General features: G+C 33.4%; 1 protein-coding gene across 2 annotated transcripts in view; it reads left to right on the top strand.

Annotated features, from left to right (window-relative positions):
• LOC126880077 (protein aurora borealis) overlaps positions 1-23,134 on the top strand; it is a 101,494-nt gene extending 78,360 nt beyond the window's left edge. For both annotated transcript variants that reach the window (XM_050643741.1, XM_050643742.1), the window contains exons 4-5: positions 15,145-15,276; positions 21,440-23,134. In XM_050643741.1, coding sequence (XP_050499698.1) covers positions 15,145-15,276; positions 21,440-21,834 — 527 coding nt within the window. In that variant the 3' untranslated portion in view covers positions 21,835-23,134. The remainder of the gene's footprint in view (positions 1-15,144; positions 15,277-21,439) is intronic.
• Positions 23,135-24,474: the final 1,340 nt, after the last annotated feature.

Raw genomic sequence — 24,474 nt, 5'->3', positions numbered from 1 at the left:
TTTCAGTTTAATAATTATAGTCCAGGGCGGATCTGTTTCGAGATGGACGTTGAGAGGTGACTCAAATTTTTTTGCAGAAATTGCTTGAAAATAAATCAAATAATAATATTTGAGTTATCCTGCCTCTCAAAAAGGTCCGGAACATTGTTTAAATAATCAAAATGTCAAAAATTGAAGGAAAAATTCGATTTTTTTCTTCGTTTTTTGATTATAACTTTAAAAGTATTCACTTCCGAGAAAAGTTGCACTGACATAAAAGTTGCGTATTTAAATTTTCTACAATATAAAATTGGTTAAGAATTTAAAAAATAGTCACCCTAGTTGCAAAATAGCAATAATTGCGAAAAAAACATACAAAAACAAGTATTCGCATTTTACGTTTTTCAACCATTTATGCTACAATTAGGACCTTTATATTTCACCCAGAAAAACTTTATGATACAGTAAAACAATACTGTAAATTTCTTTAAGATCGGTTTAATAGATTTTGCAAAATAAATTTTGCAATCCAGCTTTCGCAAAAAAAATTCATTTTTTCATAATGTTACAGGACTGAAAATAAAGCAGACAGCAAGTTAATTTTTTTTTACTTATAGAAGTATACTGTACCTTTCATATGCAATTTTCAAAATGTAAATCGATTAATTACCACGGCGTCAGAAAATTTTTGAAATAAACAATAATTTTTGGTGCTACGCGCAGGACAGCGGTGTTCGATTCACACAAGTTGATTTCCACCAAAATTTCTTCCAATCTTTATCTAATATATTATTTTCTTACTCTATATTTTGTTGTATTTTAATATTTTAATTCCACAAAAATCAAACTAATTTTATTATTGTTTGTGAAATATTGTTTAAACAACTGCATATGTTTAAAAATAATAAACTTTTATTATTTAAGTTAAAATATATGAACAAATAAAGTTTTTGCTAATAAAAGTGTTATTTCAAAGGATAGAGTATGTGTTTTTATTTTGCAATAAACAAATTTATTTATTTATATCGAAATGTAATAAAAATTAAAATGTATCAATCATTATCAAAGGTCATTGCAATGCTCAATCAGAGCAAACTATCCGCTGTCCTGCGGGTAGCACCAATAATTAATGTTTATTTAAAAAAATTCCTGACGCCGTGGTGTTAATCGATTTTAATTTTGCAAAATGGCGAATGAAAGGTACAGTACATTTCTATAAGCAAAAAAATTTTCAACTTGCTATCTGCTTTATTTTCAGTCCTGTAACATTTTGAAAAAATGAATATTTTTTACGAAAGCTGGATTGCAAAATTTATTTTGCAAAATCTATTTAACCGATCTTAATAAAATTTACAGTGTTATTTTATTATGTCATAAGGTTTTTCTGAGTCAAATATGAAGGTCGAAAGTATAGTATAAATGGTTGAAAAACGTAAAATGCGAATACTTGTTTTTGTATGGTTTTTTTCGCAATTATTGCTATTTTGCAACAAGGGTAACTATTTTTTAAATTTTTAACCAATTCTGTATTGTAGTTAATTTAATTACACAACTTTTATGTTAGTACAACTTTTCTCGGAAATGAATACTTTTAAAGTTATAATCAAAAAACCAAGAAAAAAATCGAATTTTTCTTTAATTTTTTGACATTTTGATTATTTAAACAATGTTCCGGACCTTTTTGAAAGGGAGGATAACTCAAATATTATTATTTGATTTATTTTCAAGCAATTTCTGCAAAAAAATTTGAGTCACCTCTCAACGTCCAAATGTACTAATATTTTTACAGATGCGCCCTGGTCTATTAGTAAAAGTCAGTAAATTTTCAATTTATTTCTTTAATAGTGAAAATAATTCATAATAATATAACAGTACCTACTAATTAAATCTTATTCTAATAATTCAGGGTCAATTCTCTGGTCATACCTTGTGGTATATTATAAATAAATTCTGACCTAATAGGTAAAATGACCTTAATCTTAAAAAAAGATTTCGTGGCACATTTTGGTAGGTGTATTGATTCCAAATAAGTTCATCATGTGTAGCGCCTGGATAACGTGTATTTACATTCATTATCTTATAATTACTACATATATCTAAAAATAACTTATTTACTGTACCAATCAATTTTTGAAAGAATGTAAAATTACCAGGAATCTAACCTAAATCTATCATAAAAATGTCTTTCGCGGCCACTAAAACTTTCTTCCACTAAAATTTCAGCTTCCCTCACAACACTCATCATATTTTCTAATATCAAATCTTCCACATTCATTTTCCCAAAATCTTATTTACAACAAAAAACAGAGTTGAGGTTAAGAAGAACGCCGTTACTATTATCGAACGTATGATGAAGACCACTCGTTGTCGAACGATCACTTTGAGCGATGATTTCGAACGAATCGTTCAAGATTCATTCCTCCAGAATTGCATTTTTTAGAAATGTTCGCTCATTACGTCACGAACGTATACGTTCAGCGAACGATCGTTCTCGAGAATTGACTCCGGCGGAGGCCGGCTTCGGCGGAGGCCGAGCAGAGGCGAAACCTGCCGAATGGTCCGATGCCGTTGGCGCCGTTGTGTATGATGGTAGTATTTTATGCACTGCAAGGTATTTACACGTCTATAATTTTGAAGAAACTCAAATTCCTATGCTTTATTAACTGCATCATATAAATCTTGATACTTATGTTGTTTTGACTTCAACGCCATGTCTTTCATAAGTATAGAAATATAATGTACCTACTAACTAAATAGAATATAATATGTTATTTCTATTCATTCTTTTAAGAATTGTTTCACACAGATTATTCAGTAAATAAATAAACAACAGTTTAATATTTATTGCTGCCAGACGTTCGGTACAAAAGTGCTATAATATGGTAACATTATGACTGTGACTGATAAAAAGGAAATATGAAACGCAATGAAAAGTATGCGATAAAAGTAATATAAATTCTTGTTTATTCTAAAATAGGATATACATAATTATATTCGTGAACCTTTTGTTTAAATTTAATTAAATTTAAATATACCAAATAATACCGCAAATAATAAAAATATACGACGTACACCGTCGAAATAAACAGTCCCCTTTTCCCCCTTAAGTCCCCTTCCCCCCTTTTCCAGTTTATGGATGTTCCCTTAGTACTAGATACATATATTTATCTATTAAAACTTCAAAGTTTGACTGATTACTTGAAAATGTGCCAATTTTATTGTACTTATACAGTGCGCTGGAATAAGTGTTACCCTCCATATTAACTTATTTATTTTCAGCACATAAGCAAAACGCTCGGACAGGTCGATTTTTAAAATAATCATAGTATATTATAGCGTCAATGTTTCGAACTTTACGCGATTCTTCTTCAGGTGACAGTCATAACTTTGATTTTTTAAATAGGAAAGTACATCATGTGACACCTCATTTAAAAACTTGAAATACTGATTACAAAAATGTATAATAATATATTTGAAATTAAAAATCATACTAAATTTTCTCTTCGTTTTCATCTCTGTAACTTATTAAAATAAACGTTGTAGAAGTTGTTAGGGACTTTCGGCCCTCGGTAATAATGCAATCTTTCATTCTGCGTTTAATTTTTTCAAAAATTCTTATGTTTTCATTGGACCTACATTTTGCCGAATTGGATTTCGTTTTTGTAATTCATTGCACGCTTAAGGCAATCATAACATCTTCAGAATCTGATGAACTATTAGAACTCATTTTTAAAATGACTGAAGTCTACATCACACTGTTGCTGACACGAAACTGCAGTCGTGGTGCGAAACTGCCGATGCCGAGGACGCCGAGGTGACCGAGTCAGTGCGCGGGTACACTTTGCCGATCGTACCGCTCCGAGCCGACCGCTCTGTGCCGATTCAGTGCGTGGCTTACAGACAACCACTTTTTGAAGTCAAAGCCAACCGCAAAAAGTCGCTGGTTTGTCGTTGGGTTTGTCGCTAGTATCGGCGTTTGCTGTGCGTTCTGATAGACTTCTTTTTGTAGTTAACAGTGGCGACAAAATATAGTCTGTTCAATCAGATTAATTATGAATTCGAAAGAAGAAAAATTGGCTTTTGTTCCTTCGAAAGCGCAGATAAAGAAGGGAACGTTTGAAACGGTTTCGCGTGAAAAGAGAATCGCTACAATTAAGGTCGATTCGCATTTTACGTAACATCAACGTCGCGTCACGGACCGACAACGTCCCGACACCGACCGACGACATCCCGTCAAAATATTCTCTAGTGTATTTTAAGCCAGGACGTTTCGTGACGGTACCGACATATGAGAACGTCCTGGCTTAAACTACACTACATAATATTTTGACGGGACGTTGCCGGTCCGTGACGGGACGTTAACGTTCCGTAAAATGCGAATCAACCTTTTTGAGAAGTCAGCCGTCGAGATCGGCGACATAAAGTTGTATTGCGAGAAAACGCCCGTGTAAAAAGAACATGCCGTCGGCTTAGGGACCCAAAAATGTACCTACATCTTTTTCCATTTTGAGATATCTACACCATTGAACTTACCTTATTGAGATTGGCGAATGGATTTAGTGTCCGCAGTCATATAAACCCAAATAAACAACAAATACCTTATTGAGTTCTTTTGAGTGACACAAAATTGTATTTCTCCGAACACCTTAAACCCCAGTAAGGCCGATGTCAGATTATGCGTTTTGACCGGATGCGTTTCCGCCGCAACCGGTGAAAACGCATAGTGTGACAGATCGGTCCGGTTGCGTTGGAAACGGATGCGTTTTGAGTCATCGGTACGCGCTTACAAACTGCACCAGACTAAACGCATAGTGTGACAGGTCGGTCCGGTTGCGTTGGAAACGGATGCGTTTTCACCGCATCCGGTCAAAACGCATAATGTGGCATCGGCCTAACTAGTTTTCGTAACTACATTTCTTAGCAATCTTTGAGTGTCACAGAAATGTAAGCGGTCTTACATTTTTGTGATACTATGTTTTGACTGATGATATTGAGTTACATTTTTATATTTTATTTTTTATTAATTAACGGGATAAACCCAATACATACAAAATACAATAAAGCAGAGCTTTCGTCCTAATAATGAAAATATAAAATTTAGATACATGTAAAACTACAACTAAGTATAAAACACAAACATAAAAAATAAAAGAATATAAAATATTGTTAAATGATGAAAACAACTGAATCCATTATAACAGTTAAATCTAATTAATTTTTTAATTCAAAATTCAAGACGCCCGAGTTCTTGTTTAATAGAGGAAACTGAAGAACCAAACAGATCTATTAGATGACTAAACTTGTTTCCATACCCATGCAGGGTCAATCTACTAATTGGTGCATATTGACCATAATTTGTAGCATGCCGTGGATTTCGTGTCAATCTAGCAGGTATATTAAAGTATACAAGACTTAACAATTCTTCGGAGTTAATGACACCAGAGATAATTTTGCAAAGATAACAAATATCCAACATGACTCTTCTGCGTTCAAGAGTTTGTAAAAAAAAAAAAAAAAAAAAAAAAAAAAAAAAAAAAAAAAAAAAAAAAAAAAAAAAAAATGGGAATATCTAAAAACCAGCATAATCAAAGCAGCTGAGGAAACTTGCGGGAAAGCAAAAATAGCAAACACTAACATGAGGAGAACAGAATGGTGGACGGAAGAAATACGAGAGAAAATAAAGAACAAAAAAGACAAATGGAAAAGATACCTAAGCACAAAACACCCGGAAGATTACGAAGCATATAAAGAAAAAAGGAAAGAGGTTAAAATAGCGGTGAAAGCAGGAAAGGAAAGGTCATGGGAGATATTTGGACAAAAAATGACAAAAAATTATAGGGAAAACCAAAAACTCTTCTACGGCGCATTAAAACAACTCAGACAAAAGAAAGAGCACACGATGCCGAATATAAAAGACAAGAATGGAAACGTACTAACAGAAGAAAAACAAATAATGGAAAGATGGAGAGAACATTTCAAAGAGCTAACTCATGTAGACAAGGACAACATAGGGGAGATACAAGAAAGGAATGAAGAACAACAAGTGGAATCCATAACAAGAGAGGAATTAGAGAAAGCAATAGAAAGAGTAAAACTGGGCAAAGCACCAGGCAAGGATCATATCACCCCGGAAATGATAAAATTCATGGGGACAGAGGGAATGGATAGCATGAAAGAACTAATGAATGATATCATAAATAGAGCAGAATTACCAAAGGACTGGAAGAAAGACATTATATTACCAATACACAAAAAGGGAGACAAGAGAAACTGTAATAATTACCGAGGTATCACCATATCAAGTATCCCTGGGAAGGTATTAGCAAGAATACTAGAGACAAGAATAAAAACACAAATAGACACAACTATGGAAGACACACAGTGTGGATTCAGGAAGGACAGAAGCACGCAAGACCTAATATTCACATTAAGACAAGTAAGTGAGAAGGTAATCAAGAAAAATAGAGAGATACATATGTGCTTCATTGACCTGGAAAAGGCGTTTGACAGAATCCGAAGAAAGGACGTTTGGAAGACACTAACAGAAAGGGGAGTCGACAGACACATAATAGAAGTAATAAAGGATATGTACAAAAATAATACAAATACAGTAAGAACCAATAACGAGGAATCCAGAGAATTTTCTACAAGTCAAGGCGTCAAACAGGGATGCGTGCTGAGTCCACTGCTATTCTCAGTGGTACTGGATGAAGCGATAAAGAAAGCCAAGAGAAGAATGAGAAAACTAACATTAGGATACTGGCAAATGAAACAGACTCAACTATCGGAGCTACTATTTGCAGATGACATGGTATTGATAGCAGAAAACAGAGAAGACTTACAGAACAATCTTGAAATCCTAGAAGAAGAACTATCAAACATAAATATGAAAATTAATACAGAGAAAACAAAAACAATGATAATTTCAAATACGAGGAAGACACACGCAATAGAATTAGACGGGAAACAACTAGAGCAAGTGGAATATTTTAAATACCTAGGAGTAATAATCGAATCAAATGGTAAACAAGACATGGAAATAAACGAGAGAATGGGACGAACAGGAAGCTTATTTAACACTATGAAAACAACATTTTTTGGGAAAAAAGGGATACCGGAAAAAGTAAAAACGGCAGTCGTTAAATCAGTAGTTAGACCAACAATCATGTATAGCAGCGAGACATGGACATTGACGGGGAGACAAAAATCCAGAGTCAATGCTATGGAAATGAGGTTCCTGAGGAAAATAGCAAACAGAAAAAGGACAGACAAAATACGAAACGAAACAATTAGACAAAACCTAAAACTAGAACCAATCAATGAAAAAATAGTAGAAGGACAACTTAGATGGTTCGGGCACGTGTGTAGAATGTCGAACGAGAGGCTAACAAAACGAGTGTTCGAAACGAGAGTGCAGGGGAAAAACAAAAGAGGGAGACCAAGAGTTATGTGGGTAGATGAAATCAGGAAAGAAGTCGAGAAGAAGGGATTGACATTGGAAAGTGCAAGAAACCTAGCGCAAGATCGGAAAGCATGGAGACTACAATGCCAAACTCAACTCCACCAGCCTTACACCTAAAGGTAGAAAGGCTTAGGACTAAGTAAGTAAAGTAATATTATACCTAAATCCCGAAATTCGTTCACACGTGTGACAGGAGTATTATTAATAAAATATTGATGGTGAATAGGCGAATGGGATCTAGCAAAAGTTATTAAAAAGCATTTATTAATATTAAGTTTCATATCATTTCTAACACACCACTCATAAAAATCATTTACTTGTGACTGAAGCTGAAAAATGTTATCCTCATTATTGACAGTATTATATATTTTAACATCATCAGCAAACATTAAAAGGTTAACTTCCTTAAAAATAGAGTGAACATCATTCAAGAACAAATTAAATAGAAGGGGGCCACAGTGGGAACCTTGCGGTACTCCAGATGTAGCTGTAAAAGCATTAGAAAGAAAACATCCTATTTTTACACTTAAACTTCGATTAGTCAGGTAAGTTTGCATCCAATCAAAGAGACTTCCAGAAATACCATATGCTGTAAGTTTCGCAAGTAAGATATTATGATTGACCTTATCGAATGCTTTAGAAAAGTCAGTATAGATGGAATCTACTTGTAACTTGTTTTCCAAAGCAATAACAATGTCACTCTGATAAAGAAGTAAATTAGTTATTGTAGATTTACCCTGTACAAAACCGTGTTGTTCATTCACCAGAATACTACTGAATTCACAAGTAAGCTGCTTAGTAACTAAATAATCTAATAATTTTGGAATTGCTGATAAGTTTGTAGTTTTCAACATTTGACTTTGAACCAGATTTAAATATAGGTTTTACGTAACTACGTTTCCAGCAATCAGGGAAAACCCCTTCTTGCAAAGATTTATTGAAGAGTATATACAATGGCTTAGATATAGTACAAACACATTGTTTTGATAGATAGTTAGGAATGCCATCAAGGCCAACATTTAGTTTAGGAGACAAATTGTGAATACTCTCAAAAATAGTATTAATGTTAAAAGAGCATGAACTCATGTTACCAGCACTTTCAAATTGATATTGTGGGGGGGGGGGGTAGTATTGTGGTCAGTGAACACTAGAAAAAAATTGGGCAAATAAATTCACAGCTTCTTCCCAGAACTACTTCGATCATTTCCTAAATATAAGTGGCATGGTACATCATAATTTTTCCTACGACTGTTTATATATTTCCAAAAAGTGTGTGAGTCACTATTAATTCTAAATTCAGAATCTCTAACATATAAATTATAACAATCTTTACTTAGTCTACTACATTCAGATCTTAAGTTATGAAAAATAATATCATCATAATTGTTGAACATCTTTTATGATACTCCTAATACCTTTTATGATATTTTTCTTTTCTATTATTAATCGTTTTAACTCCGGGCTAAACCAAACTGGAAATGTACTTGTCTTACATACTTTTTGCGGAACATAAGAATTTATTGCATTATTGATAATATCGTAAAATTTAGGCACAGCGTCCTCAATATTCAAAGCCTTTAGTGACTCCCAATTTATTTCCGACAAGAAAAAGTTCATACCAATGTAATCACCGTTTTTAAAATCATAATATGACTCTGCGCACTTTAAAGAATCACTGTTATTTATTATATTAACATCGAACATTACACCATTGTGGTTAAGGGAGTTAGGAAAAATTAAATCAGCAGCATTTACAACACTCAACTCGTTACAATTAGAAAATATTAAGTCTAAAATTACATTTCTACTATTGGACACAAAATTATTTTGAAAAAGGTTGTAGAAACTATAGCAATTAACCATATGTAAAGCTGGTGAATTTGGTGGATAGTTCGATAAACTAACTCCTAAATTATCGTTTGTCCACGTAACGTTCGGAAGATTAAAGTCCCCAGAAATAAAAACCTTAGAGTAGTTATTGTTCATTAATATAAAATCAAGGACATTACAATGATCTTCATATATTTCATGATCAGATCGTGGCGGTATGTACACAGAGCCAAAAATAACTTTTTCTATTCCAATATTAACTAGTACAAAAATTTGTTCAACTTTAGTATGAGGTATAGATAAAGCAAAACTGTTAAACTTTTTCTTAACGGCTATAAGGACACCACCACCTCTTCCCTTATCTTTAAAATGATCAAAATTATCACGATCTGCTCGAAAGATATTATAATCAGAATCCAAGCCCAATTCTGAATCAGAATAGCTATTTGTCAACCATGTTTCAACAAGTATAATAACATCATAACTCGAACACAATACACTTAGACTAAAATCTATCAACTTCGTACGCATGCCTCCCACATTATGAAAATAAACAGATAGCTTTGAATGATTTAAATTGGATTTATCCCTAAAGACTAGTTTTTTTTCTTTAATAGGTAAAATTTTAGGAACTCCATGCACATACTTGATAGTCAGATTTGTTTCACCAGCACTTTTTTTATTTCAAGTTCCTTTAAATAATTCCGCTGACTGATAGTAAGTTCGGAGCTTACTCTAATATTTAAAGGTAGTTGACTTCGGTTTTTTAGTACACGAATAACACTAGCAGAACTGTCCAGAATTGCTTTAATTGGTCGGGGCCTATTTCCTTGCTTTCCAACACGAAACAACTTTTTTATGGATACTTCAGTAAAACTTGAAAGTAATTCTTCAACTGTTTTTAAATCGTTGGCAGATTCGGAAACATTGAACAACATAAGGTTAATTTCACGTTTACGACGTTCACTATATTCACTTATAAAAGATTCATAATGATTACCAGTGTCAGTTGATTTCTCATGATCAGAATTTGAAACAATTAATTTGGAACTTTGAGTTTCTTTATCAGCTTCGGAAATTTCCATTCTTAGTGTCCTTTGCTCTAAAGATGTGATTTTGCAATTAAGGCTAGATGAGAAATTTTGGAGTTCAGATTCCAGATCATTAACTTTTTTTATAAGGGCAGGTATGTTTAAAGCATCCCTACATGAAGGGCAAAAGAAAGGCATTATTCTATTAGACATAACTACAACTCTTACTTCAGAAGCTGATAAGCCAGAGCAAGATTTACATATTACTCTTTTGCATAAGTCACATGGGCATCCAAACATCTCATTTTTGACTTCTTTATAATTACATGAAGTCTGACACTTATAACATATTCCAGCCATTTTCAAGTTTTAACAATTAGATCCTTTGCCGAATTCAAAGTACACTCCACCACTGGTCACCAAAACACATTAACTTTTTAAGTGGAAAAAAATCTCTTTTTATCATCAACTAATTACATTTTGGTATTAAATGCAATTTTACAACTAAACCATTTTTATTATTGTAACTTTATAATTTTCAATTAGATAAATCCTTAAGGATTATTTTGATGCAAAACTTCAGTATTTTTTCTTATTTAAAACCACTTAAAAATTGATAAATTCTAAGAGCACATTTACTGTCTATTTCAAAATAGTGTCATTTGCCAACTGGCATAAATTTTATTGCACTGAATGGTGGTTGCAGGTAGCAACAATGGATTTAATAATTTGTTTCGTATATTTGGCAGCGTGGTCTGTTGCGTTTCCAGCTCTGTTACAACTGTGAAGACGTAAAAAAGTGAATAAGTTGATAATTTCATCGGCTTAGGGACACAAAATTGTATCTCAGAAATGACTACTCTTCAGCAGAGCGTATCACAATCAATCAGGTGTGCAAAGTGATTAACACAATTAAAATTAATGTTTGAAAATGTTTTCAAAGTTGATGTTTATTTAAAAAAATAAATAAAAAACTGTTTATCGGTTCTATCAATATCTAAAGTAGATTACTTTTATTTTGTGATTTTAAATAAAGTTATAAAATGAATTATGATTATTACTTTTATTATTATTATTAGAAAATTGGGTAACCCTCAGTTGTAAAATTAGATTATAATACTATAGCAACAAAAAATTACAAATGAATAACTGATCCCAACAGTAAGTCTCTATAACAATAGACGTTTCATTTAGGGACACAAAAATGTATCTCCACCACTTTTTTATCTAAATGTTGTTATTTTGAGAACACAATTTATCCATTGTTGGGTATGATTGTATTACCTTAAAGTAAACATTTCTAAGATTAATAATTCGGAACAAAAAATTTGAGAATAAGCTACAAATCATTACAAAATGCAAATCACTTTTTAAAAACCTTAAATAAGCTCTGCTGAAAAGTAGTCATTTCTGAGATACAATTTTGTGTCCCTAAGCCGACGCACAGTGGTTCCAAATGCCGAAAACGTGGTCATGAACCTTTAAAAGCGTATATTGTTTATACATTTTGGAATTACTTTCGTTCTTAAGGGTTTTTGGTAGTCGCTGATTACGAATCTGGCATTATTTTTTCTGAAAAACAAAATGGCGGATCCAAGATGGCGGAAAGAAATTGAAAATATCAATCAAAAAGGAAAATTTTTTGTCAGCTTTGGTAGGTTAAGGTAGCTGATTACAAATCTAACATTACTTTTTTTTTAAACAAAATGGCGGATCCAATATGGCCGAAAGAAGTTCGAAAATTTAATTTTAGCCGCATTTTTGTTTAAAATGTTATACTATAAGGGACCTTTGAAGCTGCTGATTACCAATACATTTTCTTTATGAAGTACAATATTCAGAACCTATTACTTATGTATAACTGCCCATACATACTCAAAAATCGCCAGAATCATGTAATATGCGTCATTTCCCACTTTTGTATTCAAACAACTGCCAGCAATGCATAGGTCAAACCAAAGTGATTCTATATCTCCATACTATATATTTTAAGATTAATAAACATTAGTCGCAGAATTATGCAGAATTTTGTACTTTTGAAATGCATCTTTACAAATTGTTAATTATTTCAAGTATATTTTCACTATTTATGCATTAACAGATTTTAAGCATTTATTGTTAATAAATGTTAATTCAAATTATATTTTACATTACTACATACTTAAAAAAGAAGAATCTGCTTTACAGCGCTAAAATTGATAAACTAGAAAACGTTTTACAGCGTTTTCAATATACGAGTTCTTTTTCACTTTCTCTGCCGGCCAAAATAACCCCGGACATGGCCCACTTGTTCCTGAGTTGTGAACCAGAATACATCCAGCCTGATCCTTATACCTGCGTATTAGAACTCTACGATAGTATGAGAAAACAACTGTAAACATGAAAATCTCTAAATAGGGACTCCTTTTTTCGCCTCATGACCACGTTTTCAGCATTTGGAACCACTGTGCGACGATGCGTTTTGCATTGTTATTAAATGACAACGTCAAGTGGCGTCAGACAGCCATAAACGCTCGACTTTTTGCTGCCGACTTCGACTTCAAAAAATGGTTCGTTTGTAAGCGGCCTAAATAGTCCAGCCGGGATAGCATTTGACCTAGCGTTATGAGCTGCCCCAAATTTTATTTTTGTAATCTTTAGGGGGGATCAATAGTAGTATAGATTTAAAATCTCGACTGAATTCCACCGTTGCGTTAGCCGCCATCTTGATTTTAAACAAGAACCGTTTTTACTCAATATTTCCGCCATTTTTAACTTTCCGACAAAAAGTGTAGAAACTGAAATTGTTGAGAATGCGGTTTTCTATATTTTCGTTTATTATATTTTTTTTTTCGAGCGGTCGATATTTTCCGAGTTATGGGGAGAAGTAGTGACAGTTTTTTTGATAAAATCAATATATAAGGTAGTACGTTTGCGGTAAAGGTGCGAGTGTAAGACCTGATTGATTTTATAGCAATTGTTTTTGTCCAATATCTCACCCATTTTCAACTTTTCGACAAAAAGTGTAAGGACTGAAATTGTTGCAATTACGATTTCCTACAATTTTTCGAGAGAACCAGTGGCGGGTCTACGATGGGGGGATGGGAAAATTTCTCCCAACAGGGTCCAAAATTTAAAAAAAAAAATTGTTGAAATATTAAAATATATTAGCTGACAGAAAACTTAAAATATCGACAGACGAATTCAACCAATAAAACCCGCTAGTTAAAAAAATTAAGTGAACTTAATGCATATATATGTATATAAGATATTATTTATGTGTTTTATGTACTTGGCTATGTTTGGTTGGTGTGTCATTGAAAGTTTCAAACATTTTACAAAATATAATTCTCTTTATTTTTGTTTATGTGCAATTATGTCGTAAAGTTGATAATAATTAAGACAATTTAATAATTATGCTCAATTTTCACTATTTCCCCCTTTAACTCAGAGAATGTTGATCGCAGAAAAAAATTGTACAAAAGGAATTTTAGAAAATTGCATTTCCTACAACGTTTACAACGTTGTACAACGTTGTTGCTATTAAGCAACAACGGTTCTCCTTTAAAATAAATATGGCAGCTAATGCAACCGCGGAATTCAGTCGAGATTAAAGGCGATAAAGGATAGAATTATAACATTTGGGGCAGCTCGGAAACAAGATTCAATTCAATAATTATGCTCCCCCCACCACTTTTTACCATTTTTCCACTTAACTCGGAAAATATCAATCGCATGAAAAACATTGTTAAAACGAAATTGTAATAAATCATATTTGGAATAATTTTAGTTGAAAATGGCGTAAATATTGAACAAAAACAATTGCTATAATATCAATCAGGTCTTACGCTCGCGCCATTATCGCATACGTACTACCTTAAATATTAATTTTACCAAAAAAATTAAAGAGATCAAAATTGTGTAGAATTTAATTCTGTTTATTTTTGTATATGCTTCTTTTCATGAGCATTTTTCAGTGCGTCACAAATGATAGAAAAAAAGGTAAGTCCGTGATAATATACATTTTAGTGACATGATATTTTAGTTAAATCTGACAGTTGTCACATTTTATTTTCAATTTGGCATAAAAGAAAAACAATTATGTTTATTGCATTTATAAAATGGCATTTTATTTTATTGGTATAGTCTTATAAATTGTACAGATTATATTCGTAGATATATTATATAATTAGTAAATATTTTTTTTTTCGATTATAGCGCCATCTATTGACAGCTAGAATAAATGTTATAAATGTCACCGACGAAATGTAATCACCGACGTGCGTTTTTTTCTGTCACATGCAATTTAATGCGTTAGAAAGAAATCGAAAAACTGTGACGCACTGAAAGATCCTCATGAGAAAAATCATAGGAACGTTTTTGTCGTAAAACTAATAATAAACGAGATAATTCAATAATTATGCTCTGTCACTATTTTCCACCATAACTCGGAAAATATCGACCGCACGAAAAAATTATAATAATAAAAATGATAGAAAATCACATTTTCAACAATTTTGGTTGTTATAATTTTTGTCAAAAAGTTGAAAATGGCGGAGATATTACGGTTTTCGTTTAAAAGCAAGATAGCGGCTAACGCAACGGCGGAACTCAGTTGAAATTTTAAATTTACATTACTATTGACCCCCCCCCCCCCTAAAGATTAGATAAATAAAATTTGGGGCAGTTCCTAAAGCAAGGTTAGGCCTGTTATTCATCTAACCCGACTGGACTAAAAACTTTTTCTGTTGGCGGCGCGTACTATTCACTGAGATTGTTACGTTTCTTGTTTAGCGGTCAAGTTTTGCTAAAGTTGCTACCCATCTACTTGTAATATACTATTTTCTATAAATTTTTTTGTAGATACCAAGTCATCCGCTAGCCCTAGAGTACTAAGATCAGCGTGCAGACTGGACTTCTCCAGCAAGATGAGCCTGGACGCGAGCATGTTAGTACCAGACGTAAACAATATGACTAACAACAGTGTTTTGTTCGGTATGTATTTTGTAGTCGCAAAGGTGTTGATATAAACATGTTTGTTTTGTCTGCAGAAGAATCAATATTAATAATTGTAAAAAATTATTGATATTGTTTTCGTTTGGATGTGGCAATCAAGTATACATCTAAAATTGTCTACTCTTGATATAGACAATGCAAAAACGTGAGTTTTTGAATAACATACTTAAGTAGATACTATATTTTGAATGCTATACTTACTATCCTAGATGGTAGAAGTTTTTGTGTGCCAAATTTGATAATAACCCATTTTATTTTTGTGCTTTGTCCATGTGGTACTTTCCAATTTGTTGGAAGTGCGACGTTGAAATAGTTTTACCGGAATTTTTAGTCGAATATTTTTGTCATCATTGAGAATAAAATCGGTTTAAAAATGAATGAACATCTTCATTTAGTTGAAAATCGAAACCAAAGCAATCTTATATTTCAGTCCGTTCAGACAGCGCTAAAGCACCCTAACCGGTCTCAACACTTATTAGTTTATCATCAGCGGATGCATATGTGAACTCTGAACCAACAACCTGAATTAGGTACCTCTGAACCAACTAAAATAATTCAGGCTCACTACCCCGGATTGCAACTAACGAAATGGCTGGGGTGTCTAAGCGACATCTACTAGACACAAGTCAAAGTCCTAGTCTTCAATTAAGTTGAAAACGACTCGTTGAAACTTTACCGCGCTGAGCAGATGTGACGTGAATTGTAAATTGTAGAATTCCCTCATCTTCCTTAGTCTCAGCATCCGTATGGCTTGCAAATTGTAGAAGCCTCGGAGGTGTAACCAGAGAAGGTTCCCATTGTTTTCATTCTGGTGGGATATGTTATGTGCCATTAGAGTGAAAACTTAGTCTTTTGCTAGCAGTTGCCGCTAGGGCATCTATGCCATTTCGTTCGTTGCAATTCGGGACTGCACGCTGGGGTTTGTTTTGGTTGGATCAGGGAGAGCAGCATATGTGCCTCCTGATGAGAGACTAATAAGTTTCGAAACCGGTAGAGGTGCTTGCAGCACTCTCTGATTGGACTGGAATATGGTTCGGCTGTATTTTCGTTTTGCAACGAAATTGAAAATGGTTATTCATTTTTTATTTACATTTACTCTGTGTGGAGTATGAAGGGAACCAGTCTCGTTGGAACTTTACCGCGCTGAGCAGATGTGACGTGAATTGTAAATTGTAGAATTCCCTCATCTTCCTTAGTCTCAGCATCCGTATGGCTTGCAAATTGTAGAAGCCTCGGAGGTGTAACCAGAGAAGGTTCCCATTGTTTTCATTCTGGTGGGATATGTTATGTGCCATTAGAGTGAAAACTTATTCTTTTGCTAGCAGTTGCCGCTAGGGCATCTATGCCATTTCGTTCGTTGCAATTCGGGACTGCACGCTGGGGTTTGTTTTGGTTGGATCAGGGAGAGCAGCATATGTGCCTCCTGATGAGAGACTAATAAGTTTCGAAACCGGTAGAGGTGCTTGCAGCACTCTCTGATTGGACTGGAATATGGTTCGGCTGTATTTTCGTTTTGCAACGAAATTGAAAATGGTTATTCATTTTTTAAGTTGAAAACCTTATTGGACCATTTTTCAGGTTACACCTCCGTAGCTTCTAAAAATGTAAACCAAACGGATGCTGGAGCATGAAGATGAGAATTTACAATTGTAGAATTCCCTCATCTTCATGCTCCAGCATCCGTTTGGCTTGCATTTTTAGAAGCCACGGAGGTGTAACCAGACAAATGGTCCCAATAAGATTTTCAATCTAATATTATTTTATATTTTATTGGATTGAAGACTTTATAACTTCAGATTAAATCGGTTTACTTTACTTTTTAAAATGTTCAAATTATGGAAACAAATTATGTTCTCTACGAAAGATAACGTTGAAAAATGTCGAACATTATGTATAAAAACGTCACAAAACAAGTTGTTATAGAGCTTGTTTAAAGTCAACTCTCTAACAACTTGTTTTCGCAGATGACAAAAGAATTAGGTGCAAAAAATAGCAGGAAAGTAGCGACGATGATGATTGTAGGATGTGTGGTTAACGGACATTTATCTCGCATCAGGAAGGTTTCATTATGTTGAAAAAGCACTGATTTATATAGTCATGAGTGCGCTAATAACTGACAAATAACTTAAAAGACGGAAAACAATACGTTGTGAAATAAAAGAAATGAAACTAGTAGAGGTGGGAAATTATCAATAGAAACATAGATAATTTACATTGTATTGATAAAATAAAAATGTATACCATTTTTATTCAGTTGCAATGCGAAGCCAAAACTATCTTAAGGGGGGGGGTATAGTTAATTCTGCGTTTTTTTGCATAATTTTAAAACGGTTTCCCTTGAAAGTGGTAGGGTTAAATTAAATGGGTGAAAGGATATCTTAAAGAACAACACTTGAAGATTATTCAGTTAAATTTTTATTGAAAAATATTAAAAAATGAAGCAGTGGCGTCATTTTTAAGTAGATGATCCAAAAAAGAAGTTGATTTGCTGTGTTGTACACAATATCTTCGGACAGAGTTTTCATCCTAATAAAATATTTAAAAATATTTTCAAAAGATATTTAAATAAAATTCTTCGCTTCAGCATCTATCTGGCTTGCAATTTTTAGAAGGAATGGATGGAGGTGTTACCAGGAAAATGGACAAAATGGTCCAATAAGTTTTCAGTAGTAATTGCACAAGTAAAATTATTGAATTTTTCCCGAGTATCACTTTGGCAGTTTTAATTTCACGAGCCGAAGGCGAGTGAAATTATGTCAAAGTGTCACGAGGGCAAAAATTCTATATTAATTTTAGAGTTCGAGTGCAATTTGTTGCGATTATTTCATGAATAAAACTGTTCAAAACCAAAATTTTATTGTAATTTATATATGTAAGTACCAATTAGTGAAATTAAACACACAGTTGTTATAAATATGTATTTGACGGTTGAAAGTCATCACTTTTATAATTTTTAAAACATTTGTCATTAATGTCACTGAATGTATTTTTTCGTAGCAACGAAGGGCATCTAACGTAATATGGTTAACGACGGGAGATTATCAAAAATTGTCACCTTAATTTGCATGTCTGTAGCTTTTTATTGGTCAGAATCTCCTATGAATGAAATAATCAATTAAATATCTTGTAAAAATAGTTTTAAATATTTTTATTAGGATGAAAACTTTGACTTTCATTTAGCAGATGCAGCTAGGGACCTAATACTACCATCACGTCAGTTGCAATGCGGGGACTAATAGAGTCGAAAATTTAAACTTAAGGCAGAGATAAACTTAAGGTTGCTTAAAGCAACCTATGCATTATCGGCAGAGCCACTAACAAGTGGCGAAATCGTCGATAAGAGTGCTGGTTGCGCCCTCTGAACTAAGTAAAAATTAAGACAGTTTTGGCTTCGCATTGCAACTGAATAAAAATGTCATTTTTATTTTATATTAGTATTGCTCCTTTGGGTAACATAGGTCCATTTCCCGTTGGAATTTACCACGCTGAACTGACGGGGTAGTGAATTGCAAATTTTAGAATTTCCTCTTGTCTTCTTCGCTTCATCATCCATCTGGCTTGCAACTTTTAGAAGCCATGGAGGTGTTATCAAGAAAATGGTCCAATAAGTTTCCAATTACATCTTTTAAAAATATTTTTAAATTTTATTAGCGTGAAAACTACGACTATTATATTGATAGCAAATACTATAGACTATAATACGTACAACTCTTGTAATTTCCCATTAATTTTATGGCAGCAAACAAAATAGCGCCATCTAGTGGTATGAGTTTAACCACAAACTATGCATTTAAAAGAAAGTTATTTTTATACAATTAAATAAAAATACAAAAGTTGTGAGTTATTTTCTTTAATTTTATATCGTTACTTTTTAATTTCAATAATTTTTCCTTCTTACTATCGTTAATTTTATTTACGTACGCTTTTATTAAAACAGAATGTTTATCTATAAAAGTTTTGTGACATTTGTATAACACATACAATTTATAGGTACAGCCGGTTCCTAAAAAAACTGATACGACTCTTAGTAAGATTTGATCATGTTGAGCAGTGTATTTGATTGATCTGACATTATATTTATTATGACAGACAAATAATAAAATAAACAAACAATAAGCAACTGATTACATATTATGTTAATTCATAAATTGTACTAATTATTAAGGTCTAAATGTTTATATTATTTTGAATTCCTGTATTTTATAAAGAGTATATTATAAATGATAGTTTTTACATCAAATAGATCACATAATTATTGTAAACGTGGATTATACAACAAATTATACAACAAATACACAACAAACGTGGATTACGTTACGAGAGTACTGTCATTTGAATCGTAATATGATTTTTTTCGAATCATGAAAAAACTAATAAGTATTTTAGAAAAATTTAAACGCAGGATGAAAGATTACATTATTACCGAGGGCGGAAAGCCCCTTAGAATAAACAATCAGTTTCTATTGAATGAAATATTTGAAATTAAATATCACACTTCTCTTTTATTTTCAGCCCTGTAACTTATTAAAATAAATATTATAGAAGTTTTCAGGGACTTTCAGCCCTCGGTAATAATATAGTCTTTCATTCGGAGCTTAAATTTTTCATAAATATTTATTAGTTTTCTCAGGATTCGAAAAAATGAATACCTACAATTAAAATACATTGAGAATTTTGACATGCGTCACAATTTTGCATTAACTCAATGTAAAATTCTAAACTGTTGAATTCCAGCTTCCCTAATTATTTGACATCAAAAGACATTAGAAACTATTTGTAGAGTATTGAAAACAACTGTTAAAATTGGTCTACATAATTAAACATATTCCAAAATTTTGTAAAAATGTAATACATTTCAGTTTTCAGCCCAAACTTAGGCCACACACAATGCAATAATGTTCACATTTTTGAACTGTCAATATTTTTATTTTATCATCTATTGTTTAAAAACAATACAGTTGATAAGATACCCTCAGCTGAGGAGAAAGTATTCCTAATAATAAAGATTTATAATAAAGTCTAATAACCGTGGAACAGAATAAGCTATCTGACAAATTTTAAGATTTGGCAGTGACATTGACAGTATGTAAATATTTAGTATTTATCCTTCAAAATACACTGCTCAATTTTCTACAAAATACGCTTCAAGAGTCGTATCAGTTTTTTTTGGAACCAGGTGTACATACATTTTGGAGAGTTTCTTGTAAGTAACATTTTAACTTTAATTTATATCAACATTTTCAACACTCTCTTGGTAAGCTCCCTTTATAAGTTGCACCTAAATTTCACACTATAAGGTGTATTATTATTAAAACCCTTAGCCCTAATAATAGAAAATAAATTTTTTATAGTCTGTAAAAAGAAATTGCAACTAAACACACTCTAATCAGGGTGAATGGGAGCAATTTAATACATTTTTTAGTTTATTTTGTATAGGTATTTTCTGAGAATCAATTTTACCGAACCTGTTTTATAAGACATTGTGTGTAAAAATACAAACACAATTTACCAAGATTAGCTAGTTATCCAAAAATTAACAAAATTAAATGTGTATGTTTACATTGAGAAAACGTAGTTATCTACGCCAGCCGGCAGAGGCGCTAGTAGCAACGTGCTGCCACTTTTCTATCGGATGTATTATAGTCTATAGTATCACCTTTAGACGTATCGGAGGAGTACTGACCCAGACAGGCAAAGACCCATTTTGGGCTATGATGCCAAAAGAAGAAGATTCATGTACATATTATAGGATTGATATAAATATGATAATTGTGTACGAAAGTGCCGGAAGTGGTCAGGAGTCGTGGCTAAATGGAAAGATGAAACACAACACTAAAAATTAAGACAGTCACTTTAACTGAACATATTCCTGTAAATGCCAAACCATGTCATTTCACTTTTATTTTGTCATTAAGTTGTTACAACAAAATGGCTAAAGATTCGACATGTATCATTTTCTCCTTTTTTAATGAGATCAAAATAATTTCTATTGGAACCCCAAAACACTATAGTTACTTTTTCTACAATTTCGAATTTTGAACGACAGTATTTGATCAAAGTACATGAGTTTCTTATTATAAATAGTACTTAAAAAATACATCACTTACTGTAAAAATATTAATAAAAAATTAATCCTTTTTAGAATCTTCGCAAAATGCCTACCATCATCCCGAACAGTTACCCGAATCACCTGTGAACTGGGAAATGGAACACCGTCACATATCGTTCGTCTCGCCCAGTAGCAGTCCAGATTCCGACAAAATGGATATGTCCAATTCCAACACACCAAACACAGGGTTATTTACTAGTCAAAGAAAAAGACTCAGCGACAGCTTTAAAGAAGAAGACGAGTGCGACTTCGATAAGGAAATGGAAATGGTTCCTACCAAGGAAAACAGCACCAGGCTCGGTAGGAAGTTGTTCAAGAACGACTTAACCGACAATGGCTATCATACGGAAAGTATCAACTTGTATGACGAGTCTAGAATAAGTTCGCATATGTTCGCATCTACGCCTACGAAAACGCAAAAGATGTAGTTGAAAACGCTTCATGTAATTTCAATTTCAGATAGTGATACTAGAGTTGCTATAGACAAATATATAGACTGTCAACTTCTTCGCTCTTCTGGACCATGGTTTCGTCTATGGTTGTGTTATTGTTCGCTTCCTCGCTTCTATACTATTCTCGTACTACTACTTTTCGGTCTGCGTACTATGATATCTTAACATTTATCTATTCTATAAGCCATACCACACATTTTGGTGAACACATATTTTTTTATTACTTATTCTTGATAATTTAAAACGTTCGTTTGCATTATCTCAAACAAAAATGCTTGTTTAGTAGATCAACTGCTTCTACCAGCAGCGAAAATCGTTGACGAGGTAGTATATTGTGTATAGTCTGTCAGTTTCAGATACGTCGAGTTTTCGGTTCTGTTTTTTGAGTTATCTTTATCTTATTTTTGCGCCTTAGTTTTCTGTTTCTTTGGTTCACATCATAAACAGTATTGATTAGAGGAAAAGATATGCCTCGCTGAATTTCATTGCTGATTAATATGAGAGAATCTCGTAATGACATGATTCGATAAAAATAACGTAAGCAAGTTTTGATAATTAAAGAACAGCCTTCATGTTGAAGGTAATCCAGTACCATCACCGTTTTTGTTAAGACACTTTGGACGTTTTTCGATTTCAATAGCCTCCAGGCGAGATGGCATTATTAACGTTGAATGTTCGGATAACATAGATAGCAGCAAATATTTATTAAATAATTTAGGAAAACTGGTTTAGAGTTTATGATATTATTAAGATAAATCTAACAAAACTACGATTCTATCTACGGTGCGTTGTCATGTTGGAAGAACACTTTTTTTCTTCGTCACATTCGGTCGTTTTTTCTGCAATTCGGCATTGAATCGGGCTAATAATTCGGTATAGTAGAGCCCTGTGACCGTTTTGCCCTTTTCCAGGAAATCAATGTAGATCACACCTTCTGAATCCCAGAAAACGGTGGCCATCGCCTTTGCGGCCGACAGAACAGTCTTCGCCTCTTCGGAGCACGTTCGCGGATTGTCGTCCACTTTTTCGACTATTCCTTGGACTCTGGTGTGTATCTGTGGATCCATGTTACGTTGACGTTTATGAAACAACGTAGAAACTCATTCAGATTACGCTTGAACAGCGTCAAACACTGCTCTGAAGTAATTGGCACGGTTGAGCAAACGCGGCACCCATCGCATCAATAACTTTCTCATGCCCAAACTTTCATGCAGGATATGAGCCACGCAGTCTTTTGATATCTCTCTGTTCAGTCGACGGTTTGCTAATACGAGATCATTTTTTTTTTCACGGTATCCTCTGTGGTAGCCCTTTTCGGGGCACATGGGCGTGACTTATCCAATACCGACATGAGAACACGTTAAAACTCGTTAAACCGATTTTTGACGGTCGCTATCGAAGAAGATTCACCGTACACAGCATCCTTCTTCTTAAAGTGCCTATCCGTTCCGGATGTTGGCGATCATCATGGCTATCTTGACTTTGTTTACCGCAGCGCGGAACAGTTCAGTGGTAGTCGTGTTATACCACTTTCGTAAATTTTGAAGCCACGAAATGCGTCTTCTACCCGGTCCTCTTTTACCATTTACCTTCCCTTGGAGAAGGCCGTAACGTTCTTGATTTCTCATTACATGTCCTAGATATTCTAATTTTTTTGTTTTGATGGTTATGAGAATTTCACACTCTTTCCCCATTCTACGCAGGACTTCCACATTAGTAATTCGGTCAACCCAGAATATACGTAAGATGCGCCTGTAACACCACATTTCGAAAGCTTCGAGCCGATTCATAGTTGCAACAGTTAGTGTCCACGCTTCCATTCCGTAGAGCAGAACTGTGAATATGTAGCATTTCAACAGACGGTATTTCGTTTTTAATGATATATCTCGACTGTTGAAAATGGGTCTCATTCTAACGTATGCTGCTTTCGCTTTTATTATTCGCTGTTTAATTTCTGTCGAGTGGTCCCATTGGCTATTTAAATTCGTGCCAAGATATGTATATTGCTCAACTCTTTCGATATTTTGTTGGTTGATTGTAAGTTGAGCGTTTAGTATTGGTTTTTTACTAATTGTCATAAATTTGGTCTTCTTTATGTTTAGAGCTAGTCCGTATCTGCTGCTGACTTCTGTTATACGATTTGTTAATATCTGTAAATCATTCAGATTATCGGCAAAAACTATGGTGTCATCTGCATATCTAATGTTATTCAACCATTCACCATTTATTAATACTCCCTTCGCACAACCGTCTAAAGCTTCCTTAAATACCCATTCAGAGTAAATATTGAATAGTAGTGGAGATAAAATACAGCCCTGTCGTACTCCTCGTTCTATTGCAATTTTATCAGTCAACTGGTCTTCTATTTTGATTTTGGCCGTTTGATTGTAATAAATGTTTCTGATAATTCTCAGATATTTGTTGTCAATTCCAATTTCTTGCATTAGAGTTATTAATTTGTCATGTTTTACTCGGTCAAATGCTTTCTGGTAATCTATAAAGCATACGTATATATCACAGTTTACATCCCTGCATCTCTGAAATAGCACTTGTACAGCATAAAGGGCTTCCCGTGTTCCCAGAGCATCACGAAATCCGAATTGTGTTCTTGTTAGT

This window comes from Diabrotica virgifera, chromosome 2 (genome assembly GCF_917563875.1).
Source record: "Diabrotica virgifera virgifera chromosome 2, PGI_DIABVI_V3a".
Lineage (NCBI taxonomy): Eukaryota > Metazoa > Arthropoda > Insecta > Coleoptera > Chrysomelidae > Diabrotica > Diabrotica virgifera.
The sequence above is the reverse complement of the archived record's forward strand: the minus strand, read 5'-3'. Positions and strand labels throughout refer to the sequence as shown.